The sequence below is a fragment of the Erinaceus europaeus genome, chromosome 14 (assembly GCF_950295315.1).
Source record: "Erinaceus europaeus chromosome 14, mEriEur2.1, whole genome shotgun sequence".
In the NCBI taxonomy this organism is placed as follows: Eukaryota; Metazoa; Chordata; class Mammalia; order Eulipotyphla; family Erinaceidae; genus Erinaceus; species Erinaceus europaeus.
The window spans coordinates 31398585-31409895 of NC_080175.1; the positions used below are offsets into that span (position 1 = coordinate 31398585).

At 49.4% G+C, this 11311-nt stretch overlaps 1 protein-coding gene across 1 annotated transcript in view; it reads left to right on the forward strand.

Moving 5' to 3' along the window:
• Positions 1–11078, forward strand: part of PYROXD2 (pyridine nucleotide-disulphide oxidoreductase domain 2) — a 35273-nt gene extending 24195 nt beyond the window's left edge. Inside the window, exons 8-16 of the mRNA XM_007534151.3 lie at positions 50–147; positions 2632–2773; positions 3164–3298; positions 4862–4934; positions 5134–5290; positions 5676–5830; positions 6528–6634; positions 9665–9785; positions 10590–11078. Coding sequence (XP_007534213.1) covers positions 50–147; positions 2632–2773; positions 3164–3298; positions 4862–4934; positions 5134–5290; positions 5676–5830; positions 6528–6634; positions 9665–9785; positions 10590–10660 — 1059 coding nt within the window. The 3' untranslated portion in view covers positions 10661–11078. The remainder of the gene's footprint in view (positions 1–49; positions 148–2631; positions 2774–3163; positions 3299–4861; positions 4935–5133; positions 5291–5675; positions 5831–6527; positions 6635–9664; positions 9786–10589) is intronic.
• The last annotated feature ends 233 nt before the right edge of the window (positions 11079–11311 follow it).

Sequence of the window (11311 nt, forward strand, 5' to 3'; positions counted from 1 at the left end):
CTGCTCCCTGGTGCCCTCAGCCCTTCTCCCTACTATTTTGCTTTCCCAGGTGCTGGATCAGTGGTTTGAGTCTGAGCCTCTAAAAGCCACTCTAGCAACAGATGCTGTGATTGGAGCTATGATGAGTCCCCACACTCCAGGGAGTGGGTGAGTGCAGGGAGGGCCAGTCCCCCCAACAAGAGCAATAAGGTAACCACTGCCATTCACGGCTCAGCTGGTGAGCCAGGCACTGAGCCAAGCACTTCACCACCACTCATTTAACCATCAAAGTGACATCTAAGAGCCATGACTCAGAGAATGGTATTTCTGACCATTCTTTTCTTTTCCTCTCTTCTCTCTTCTCCTCTTCTACTTTCTTTTTTAGTGATTTAATATTGATTTATAAGATAAAAGGAGTATAATTCCACACCATTCCCACCACCAGAATTCTGTGTCCCTATTTCCTTCATTGGAAATTGTGTTAGTTTTCCCAAGATCACAGATATAGGTTGACTATTATTCTTATAATTACCTATCTGTATTTATATGTATTTGCCCATTTTTGTATGGTCCTACCAGGTCCCCCCCAAAACACTTCCTTCTTACCCACTACTCCTTCCTGCTTCAGAGAGGCTTCTCTCCCTGCACTATCTCCATGTGAATCTTTCCTCCTCTCTATCTCTCAGTCTCTTTCTAATTCTTCTTCCAAGAAGCCCCACTGCTTCTCTGTTCCCAATGAGCTTTTCCCTCAACTGAGGGCTAGAGGGGAGCAGGCACAGACACCTCTATGGAGTGTGAGAAGCCGCCTTCCCTCAGAGAGAGAGAGAGGGAGAGAGAGGGAGAGAGAGAGAGAGAGAGAGAGAGAGAGAGAGAGAGAGAGAGTGTTGACAGCCTGCGCCAACAGGGGGCAGTCACACACAGTGTGTGATTGTGGTCTGACTTCCTGAGGCTTTCCTTGTAGGAGCAGGGATGGAGTGTAGTATGTGTGAGGCAGAAAATACTGCCAAGCTTTGGGCTATTTCCAGTAGCACCGGAAGAAGCAGCAAGACGCCATCACTGTGACTTGCTTCTCAGGGACAGAGCCTCCCCTTCCAAGCAGGTTTGCAGCATGCAGTAAGCCAGCCCCAGACTCCCTACGGCCACAAGAGAAGGGGTGCTGGCAGTCGTCACCACACCTTGGCCAAGTTGTGTGATCAGCCAACCAATTTGGATCTTTCAGCTGGGGCCTCTTACCCTTTTCTCTGTGGGTCTCTTGGAGGCTTAGCTGCTTCCCTGCTTGTGAAATGTGCCTTTAAGCAATTTGTTTCGTCATTAATTCCTTCGATAAATATCGATGGAGCACTTGTTTGTGCTAGGTGCTGGGAGGTGTGGTGGTGAATGGAGCTGAAATCAGAACGGGAGAGGTGGGGGCAGAGCAGGTAATGCTAATGAAGACCTTGAGTGTAGAGCTAGGGGGGATGAAGCAGGGCGGCTGGGGTGGGCGGAGAAGCCTTCCACGACGATGCTTCATCTGAAACTAAGGACAGGAGAAATTAGCTAAACAGAAGATGAGGGAGGAAGGGAGAGGTCCAGATGTGCAAAAACTGGGGATTGGAAAAGTCTGGAAGAGGTTTGTTTGGGCAGGAGTGTGGGTGCAAGGCTGAGCAGAGCAAGGGATGAGGGTGATTAAAGGGCAGGTGCCCTGGAGGCCATTCTCAGTGGTGGACACTAGGGGCAGCAACGAGCCAGTGAGAGCTCTAAAGGAAAGAAGCTGCAGGAGCAGAGCTGAGTCTCCAGGGTATGTGAGGAGGAAGGTCTTCAGGGAAAAGGGGCTGGGGGAAGATGATCCCAGAAGAAAGACATCACTGAGTAGTTTAAGGAAAAGAAGAGAATGGCCAGGACTTGGGAGGAGGCCATAGGGAACCAGATACTGGAGACATCTTTGAGAGGCAGAGTGACAGACAGCTCTAGGTGGTGAGGATTGAGTCAAAGTCAAGTTTAACAACCAGGGCACCAGGCAGTCATGCCTTTGGTTCAAGCCCCTAGTCCTCACCTACAGGGGGAAGTTTCACAAGCAGTGAAGTAGTGTCTCCCTTTCTGCCTCTCTCTCTTTATCTCTCTATCTCCCTCTTCTTTCTCAACTTCTCTGCCTCTATCAAAAAAGAAAAGAAAAATGACCATTGCAAATGGTGTATTTGTTGCCAAGCACTGAGCCCCAGCAGTAACCTTTGTGGCAATAAAAATAATAAAAATTAACACCTGGCTTTCTGGTGCCATCACTGGGATGGAGTCCATTGGGAGAGAAACAGGTTGGGGAATGGGGAAAAAGAATAGGTTTAAGGTACCTATCCCCCCCCCCCCAAGACACACACACACACACACACACACAACAAGGGGAACTCAGGAGAAGCTGTAGTGGTGTTTGGGTGTCAATATGATATCATCAATTCTGACCCTCTGTACAGTGACACATTTGCATGGGGACAGAATGTAAAGGCTCCCCTATGGGGAAACAAGGGGCTCCTGCAAGAGCCCAGAGATCCTGTGCTGGCTGCTGGGACAGGCTGGATAGATGCAGGGAGAGACCAAAGGAGAAACACAGAAAGGAGAATCTGCACCAGGAACTTGGGAAAATAAAGTCCCTCTAACTTGATTTGGATGGTATGTCCCCAGGTACGTGCTGCTCCACCACGTGATGGGGGGCCTGGAGGGGCTTCCAGGGGCCTGGGGCTATGTCGAGGGGGGCATGGGCGCCCTCTCTGATGCCATTGCAAGCTCAGCCACAGAGCATGGAGCAAGTATCTTCACAGAAAAAGTGAGTGGTGTCTCTTCCCCCATCCAGATTATTGGGAGAAGTGGGTGGTGGTGGTGGTACAAGGAACAGGGGCTCCAGGATGGAACAAAACCTCTCAGATTCTAAAGGTCTCTCTCATTTTACTGGTGGGCAAGATGGAACTTGGAATTAAGAGATGGTGGTTATGCATCTGGGTCCTAGTTCTTCTGTCACCCCTCTGAATGTGCCAATAATTTGCCCCAACTTCAGTTGGACCTTTGGGTCGGAGGGGGTAGGTGAGGGCTTATGAGCTCAGCAGGGTTCTTGGGCTCAGGAAGCTGTGAGTCCCCCACGGCAGCAGAGACAGCCCCCCACTGTAAGATCCAGCCCAGAGCTCACTGACTTTCTGGGTCCTCTTTCCATGGACTCCAGCCAGTATCCAAGGTGCAGGTGAGCAGTGGAGGGCATGTCCAAGGGGTTGTACTGCAGGATGGCACGGAGGTGAGGAGCAGAGTGGTGTTATCCAGCGCATCCCCGCAGATCACCTTCTTGAAACTGACGCCACAGGTAAGTCCTAGGGAGTGGGGGATGGAAATGAACAACTTCCAGGACTGGGGTTGGCAGGCAGGGGCCCAAGGAAGCCAGGACTGCCTGAGGGGGGAACTGCTAATGCCCTGCCTCCCCAAATGTGGAGAAGCCACATCTGAGCATCTCTCCTTTACTTAAGGGCCAGGTAGCAAAAGGGACACCTCACAGATCAGGAGGGAGACTCAGGGAGCTGAGGGAACATAAAATATATGACTGACAATTGACCCAGTCCAAACTGGTCTGATGTACACACACTCTCTTTTCTCTTTCTTTCTTTCTTTCTCTCTCTCTCTCTTTCTCTCTTTCTTTCTTTCTTTCTTCCTATGCCATTAAGGTTGCCACTAGAAGTCTGAGCTTGCATGATTCCTCTGCTCCAGCAGAATATTTTCTTTCTTTTTTGATAGAGAGTGACAGAGAAGAGAGGAGAGTGGGGGGAGAGGGTAACAGAGAGAGAATGAGAGACACTACAGCACTGCTCCACTATTTATGAATCTTCCTCCAGTTCAGACGCTCCTATGAGGTCTTAGGGACTCAAACCTAGGTCCTTGCATGTAGCAAAGTGAGATATCTCCAGATATAACTTTTAACCCAGGTATTTTTCCAGTTTTCCTGCTACAGTACCTCCTCCTTTCTAACCTCTCTTGACTGGACTGTCTGTTGACTTTCCTTTGCCCTGTGAAGGTTGTGCAGCAAGCAACCACCCTGCTTTTCTGTACACATAACAAGAAGTAGTGAGTGTTAGCTCATGGTGTGGGAGAGTTCTGTTGACCTTGACTGAGTTCAGCCAATCTGGGCTCACTCAACCATCTCCCATCAAGTGTGGGTTGATAGGGGTCCTGCTGGCTTTGGATGGCCTTGGACGCCTTTGTCTGATCTGAGCCCCTCTGCACTGGAACCACCAGGATGATTCATCTCTGCTCCAAGTGTCCTTCATCCTCTGGTACAATCATACTCTCAGTGTCTGGCAGAAGACAAAAGAGAACAAAACTAGTGTTTTTAGGCTTCTATTTATGTTTTATTTGCTGACCTCGGTCTTGTCTGGTGGCTATATCTGACAGAGTGTGGGGTTCTCACTGAAGGCATCCACACTGAGAGGGGTGAGGACTTGGACTGATATTCACAAGTGGCCACACCTTCCCTGTCCCCAAAAGATATATATCTTTATATGAGTAGAAGCTCCCAAGGATTTCTGGGGGAAAGCACTACTTGTTCTGAGTGACTCCATGAATCAGGTTCAACACACAACAATCCAGAAGCATTTCCTTGAGTCAGTTTGGAGACTCCCCATACTTGTAAGAGCAGGAAGAGTAGCCTCTGGCTTGGAGCTGGCTGCTTAAAGTCAGGATACTGGCAGGGCACAGAGTGAGGGATGGTTAGCACTGGGTCAGAGTGAGACCAGGAGGGCTCCATGGAGGAGGTGGCTGACTTCTGAAGGATGTAGAGGATTCCTAGAGGCAGAGCTTGGAGACCAAGCTGAAGAGAAAGACATTTTCCTGGGGACCTCAGCCATCCTCCAGTCTTTCCTGGGCATGTCTCCTTCAGGAGTGGCTTCCTGAGGGTTTTGCAGAGAAAATCTCCCAGATGGACACCCAGTCACCTGTCACCAAGATCAATGGTAAGAACTCCTGTGGCATTCTCTCAGAGGGCAGCCTCCCAGTCTGGGACGTGGTGACCTCTGCCACCACCTTCGGCCCACCCCCTACTTCATTCACAACCTACCGCTTGGCTGAGCAGAGTGAAAAGCAGAGGAGGAGGTCCCTGGGGTGCTGAGGATATGAACTTTGGAGCCCTAACTCTCTCTGTGATTCCCCCAGTGGCTGTGGACCGGCTGCCTGACTTCCGGGTGGCCCCCAATGCTTCCAGTGGCCAGCCGCTGCCCCATCACCAGTGCTCCATCCACCTGAACTGTGAAGACACCCTCCTCCTCCATCAGGCCTTTGAAGACGCCATGAGCAGCCTGCCCTCCCGCAAGTGAGTGGCCCTGGGCTTCAGCCCACTGAGTATTCTTAGTGGGGGTGGAGAGGGCTGGCTGGGATGGAGACTGGGGTGTGGTGGAGGGTGGTAGGGGAAAGGTCACACATTTGGGGGGTGGAGAGGGCTGGCTGGGATGGAGATTAGGGTGCCTGGAGTCCTGGCCAGCAGCTGAAGCTTGGGGCTGGGTTGTGGAGCTAGAAGAGCCCCTCAGCAGGGTCTGGATGGTCACTGATCCCATGCAGGCAAACACTCACTTCAGCTTCTCAGAGAGAATCAGTTCAGCTTCAGTCCTGGCCCTGGTCTTCGTGTTGTCCTCAGACTTCTGGGGTAGCTGCTACCATTCAGACCATTCAGACCCAGATCCCTCTCCTCCCCTGTCCAGGCCAATGATTGAGCTCTGCATCCCCTCCTCTCTGGACCCCACCCTCGCTCCTCCTGGCTGCCACGTCATCTCCCTCTTCACTCAGTACACTCCCTACATGCTGGCTGGAGGCAAGGTCTGGGATGAGCAGGAGCGAAATGCTTATGCAGACAAAGGTAAAGAGAGGTCATCCTGTCTGCAGAGTGACAGCCCATGGTGGGCCTGCCTGGGTCCCCTCCTCCTGGCTGCCTTCAGGACCTGCCCCTAGGTAGGGAAGTACCCAAGAGAATCCATGTCAACACAGTGAAAGCTTGCTGGGGTCGCAGTGTTGGCAAAGGAAGTCAGAAAAGACCATCCCAGCCCTCAAGGTGTTCCCACATCTTGGGGGAGAGTACAGGAAGCAGCCTTACTGTGCAGCATTCGGTATGAACTAAAGAGGATAGTTGGGAAGCAGAGAGAAGACAGGAGAATGTTCCAAAGGAGAGAACCTTTTGAATTGGGTTTGAAAGGTTGAACAGGAGTCTCTCAGGCAGCAAAGGGCTGTCCAAGCGAAGAAAAATAACCTGAGCAAAGCAGTGAGGTGAAAACAGCTTTACCATCCCGAGATGAGAAACTTAGTGGTTAGGGCTGGAATAATAGGTGGGGAAAAGTAGAAAGGCTAGACTGACCTAAGACCCAGTGATCTTTGTGGCCCATTACTTATTGAGGTTTTAAAGGCTTTTATTCCCCATTGTTATATAATGTGCATATGCTAAAACAAAGCCACTTAAAATATAGTTTACTGGATGCTAGTAAAACTACTGAGCTATATATCCAAGATGCCTCTTCTTTTTGCTTACACTGTCTCATTCCTGCTCTGTTGTTTGACACCAGTGTTTGACTGTATCGAGGCCTATGCCCCTGGCTTCAAGGGCTCTGTGGTGGGCAGAGACATCCTCACACCTCCTGATTTGGAGAGAATCTTTGGGCTTCCTGGAGGGGTGAGTATAAGCCTCGGGATCCCTCATCACAGTCTTCTTCCTGCTCCCTACTCCTGGCAAGCTCTCCTTTATTGTCTGTTATTTTTGTTGTTGTTGATGATGCTTTGGTTACCACTGGGGACTTCCCTTTCCAGGCTGACATTTTCCCTTTAATATGAAAGGCAAAGACAGATGTGGGCTGCATCTACAAAACCCCACCACCTCCTTGGCTGCTGGAGACAAGGGTGGGGCAGACCGCCGGAGGTCCGACAGGGAGGTACACAAGGGGTGGGGGTGAGCGCGCAGAGGAAGACTCCCGGGAGTGCTTCAGAAAGACAACTCAACTTTATTTGGGTGAGAACAGGTTTATATATGGTTAGAAAAGGAAGAAAGGGGGCAAAAAGGGGAGAGGACCAATAGGGGAAGATCATAAATAGTGAAGCAGTGCTACAAGTGTCTCTCTTTCTCTCTCCCTATCTCCTTCTTCCCTGCCAATTTCTCCCTGTCTCTATCAAGAAAGAAAGTAATAAAAGGAAATAAAAATAGCTGTCAGGAGCAATGGATTCATCTTTCAGATGCAAAGCCCCAGTAATAACCCTGATAGCAGTAGACAAGTAAATAAATGTATTTTTGATCTATTGGGTTGAATAAAGGGTGTTGTAATTGAAATATTATATTGTGTATTTGAAAGTTGCTGTGAAAGTAACTTTTTTCAAAATATTTTATTTATTTATTATTGGATAGAGACAGAGAGAAATTGAGGGGGGAAGGGAGAGAGAGAAAGACACCTGCAACCCTGCTTCATCTTTCATGAAGCTTTCTCCCTACAGAGGGGGACCAGGGGCCTGAATCTGGGTCCTTTGCATACTGTAATTTGTGTGCTTAACCAGGTATTCCATTGCTTGGCTCCCAGAAAATAACTTTTAAAAAAAATATTTATTTATTCATTCCCTTTTGTTGCCCTTGTTGTTTTATTGTTATAGTTATTATTGTTGTTATTGGATAGGACAGAGAGAAGTGGAGAGAGGAGGGGAAGACATAGAGGGTGAGAGAAAGATATACACCTGCAGACCTGCTTCACTGCTTGTGAAGCGACTCCCCTGCAGGTGGGGAGGCAGGGACTCGAACCGGGATCCTTATGCCGGTCCTTACGCTTAGCAGCACATGAGCTTAACCCACTGTGCTACCACCCGACTCCCCCAGGAAAGTAACTTTAAAATATGGTACCCACTATACACATATGACGTGTATCAAACCACTGTTTCCCATCTATGAAATGAGCACAGTGCTCTCTGTCTATTCTGTCCCAACAAAACTGGAAGAAGTATATGCTATCCGAATTTAATTTCACCAGGATCTTTATTCTTAAAAGTATTTTATTTATAATTGAGAGAGATAGCAAGAGAACCAGAGCACCACTGGCACATGAACTGCCCAGGATCCAATACAGGAATTCATGTTCGAGAGTTCAGAAATTTATCCTCCCTGACTGCTCACCAGGTTCCTTTAAATTTCTCATGTGGCTATGAGGACATGTAAAGTGACACGTGACTCATGTTACATCTGAGATATGGCGCTGGTGCAGATATGGTGCAGGGCTAGGGAGCGGGTGGGGAGAGGAGCGGAGGATGCTGGGAAGGCAGGGGTGGTGGTATTGTGAAGTCTTGTGTCCTGGGAACTGTGCCCACAGGGGCCTGGATGCAGGTGAAGCAGCTACCCCTGCCCAGAGGCCCAGCAGGGAAGGACTGTCCAGTGAGGCAGGGCAGGTGGAAACGGGGGACCTGAGGAAAAGGAAGAGCTCAGTGTGGGCCCTGTGGAGGGGGTGGTGAGAAGAACATTCATGCATTTGGCTTCCTGCCAAGCCCTTCTCAGGAGTTCTCACCTCCCCTTCCCATAAAGCTCCCTAGGTGTGGCTCTGAGCAAGGCCAGGGAGCTGGGTCCACCTGGCCTCTTGGTGCCTCTGGCAGCCACTTGTGTGGTCTGGGCAACTTAGACACCAGGGGCTGAGGCTAGGATGGTGTTGTGGCCAGGGAAAGGCTTGCCAGCAGCCAACAAACTCTTTCTAGTTTTCAAACAGAGTGGATGGAGGGGGGTTCATAGTCTACAGCACAGCCTCTAAAGTGCCTGCCCCCCCCCCATTTCCTCACACTCTGGAGCTGCTCCCCATGCCTTTAGTTTCCTGAAGAATCTTTGGTAAAGTTCACCCCAAGCTGTGCATTCTATTCTTTCTCCTCTCCTCCCTTTTCTACCATTTTTATTTATTATTATTATTATTATTATTATTGCCTCTAGGGTTATCACTGGGACTCAGTGCCTATACTATGAACCCACTGCTCCTGGAGGCTATTAATTTTTCCTTTTGTTGCCCTTGTTGTTTATAATTGTTGTCATTATTGTTGCTATTGTAGTCGTTGTTGGATAGGACAGAGAGAAATGGAGAGAGGAGGAGAAGACAGAAAGAGGGACAGAAAGATAGACACCTGCAGACCTGCTTCACTGCTTGTGAAGCAGATCTCCTGCAGATGGAGAGCCGGGGGCTCGAACTGGGATCCTTAATGCCAGTCTTTGCACTTTGTGCCATGTGCGCTTCACCCCCTGCACCACTGCCCAGCCTCCCTGCCATTTTTTTTAACCAGGCTTACTGATGGGGTTCAGTGACCATTTGTTTTTCTTTCTTTTTTTCTTCCCTTTTAAAATTTCATTTCATTTCTTTCTTTCTTTCTTTCTTTCTTTCTTTCTTTCTTTCTTTCTTTATCTATTCTTTTTGATAGAGACAGGGAGAAATGTAGAGGGAAGGAGGAGATAAAGAGTGAGAGAAAAAGAGCAGCACTGCTTCCTCCCTGGGAATGGGGACTCATGTTCAGGTCCCCACATGGTAATGTGTACACTCGAGTGGGTGTGCAAATGTCCAGCTTGCTCCTTTCTACTTCATAAAAACCCAAGAAAGCATCCTAGAAGAGCATTCTGGATAACGGGGAGGGAAAAAAGCCTAGCCTGGTGTTGAAGACTGTGACTCTTCTGCAGTAACAGGGCTGACCCTGTCTCCCACAGAACATATTCCACAGTGCCATGACCCTGAGCCAGCTGTACTTCGCCCGCCCCCTGCCTCTGCACTCCAGCTACCGCTGCCCTCCCCAGGGCCTGTATCTCTGTGGAAGTGGGGCCCATCCAGGTGGGTGCCCTGGGTCCCCACCCACCTAGTGTGGGCCTCCTGAGGGCAAGGGAGGTCAGAGCCTCCCAGCTAGGAGGAAGGCAGGAAGCAAGAGGGGTCTGGAATTCCCCAGCCAGAAGCTTCCAGATTCAGTGGCCTCTGTCACGCTGACCCTTGGGTCAGCTGACACATCATTCACCTGCCTTACAAGGACCAGCCAGGGAAGGCAGCTCTCCAGACTGTGAGAGACCCTTGTCCCTAAGTCCCCCATCTGAGTTGCACACTAGCGAGCTCAGTAAAGGTGCTCCATTAAACACTCTTCCCTGTGTCTGTTCCAGTTACCACCAGGCTTATCACTGGGCTTGGTGATGGCACATGCTCCCAGTAGCCACCCTCCCTTTTTTTCCTTTCTATTTCATTAGAGCAGAGATAAATTGAGAGAGGAGGGGGAGAGAGAGTGGAAGAGAGGAAGATAGACCCCGGCAGACCTGCTTCACCACTTGTGAAGCGTCTCTCCATACCTGCAGGTGGGGAGCAGGGGTTTGAACCTGGGTCCTTGTACATGGCAATCAGTGAGCTCAACCAGATGCACCACCACCTGGTCCCTGAAAGGTCCATTTTTCTACTTCTCTCCTCCCAAACCTTTATCATGCTGCTTCAGTTTCTCATCCTTAGTGTAGCATTGCCGTCTGACATGCTGGCCTCTAGGTTGGGGTGGGGGACACCCCCACTCTGCCCAGTGGTCTCCTTGGCTATCCCTAGCCCTGCCTGCTCCCTGGGGGTATGGTGGGGTTGGGAGCAGGTTCATGGAAATTTTCTTTCCAGGAGGAGGTGTGATGGGAGCTGCTGGACGTAATGCAGCCTACATGGTCTTGAGGGACCTCAAGAGCCAGTGACCCTGAGCCAAGTCTGTCCCAGGAAGAAGAACCCTCGCTAGAGCTTTGAAGTCCCCATTAGAGCAGCCTAATGTGGCTTGAGGCAGGCAAGTCCTGAAGACTGCAGTCTTCATTTCAGAAGATTCAAACAGATTACATTAAGGAAAAGTTAACCTTGTACTCATGGCATCAGGGGTCAAGGGGTTTTGTTTTGTTAAAAAACAAAAAGACAAAGAGAAACAATGAAGGGGGCTCAGGCGGTGGCACACTGGTTAAGTACACAAATCACCATGTGCAAGGACCCTATTCAAGCCCCCAGCCCCCCACCTGCAGCAGAGAAGTAAGTACTACAGGTATCTATCTCATTCAGTCTCTTCTCTATCAATTTTTCTCTGTCCTATCAAATGAATGAATGAATGAATAAATAAATGGGGAAAAATGGCTTTGGAGAGAAATGGGTTAATCATGAAGGCACCGAGCCTGGTAGCAAAAAACAAACAAACAAACAAATAAACAAAACCAGTGTTTTATGTAGTTTGTATTTTTGTGTATATTATAGAATAGGTAATATGAAATCATCTCATAATTCCACATGCAGTTGTCTTGACTAGTTATGAAAAGTGGAATAAACATGTCTAGGATGCTCAGTGTTCTCAAATCAGCTTTGGGCAC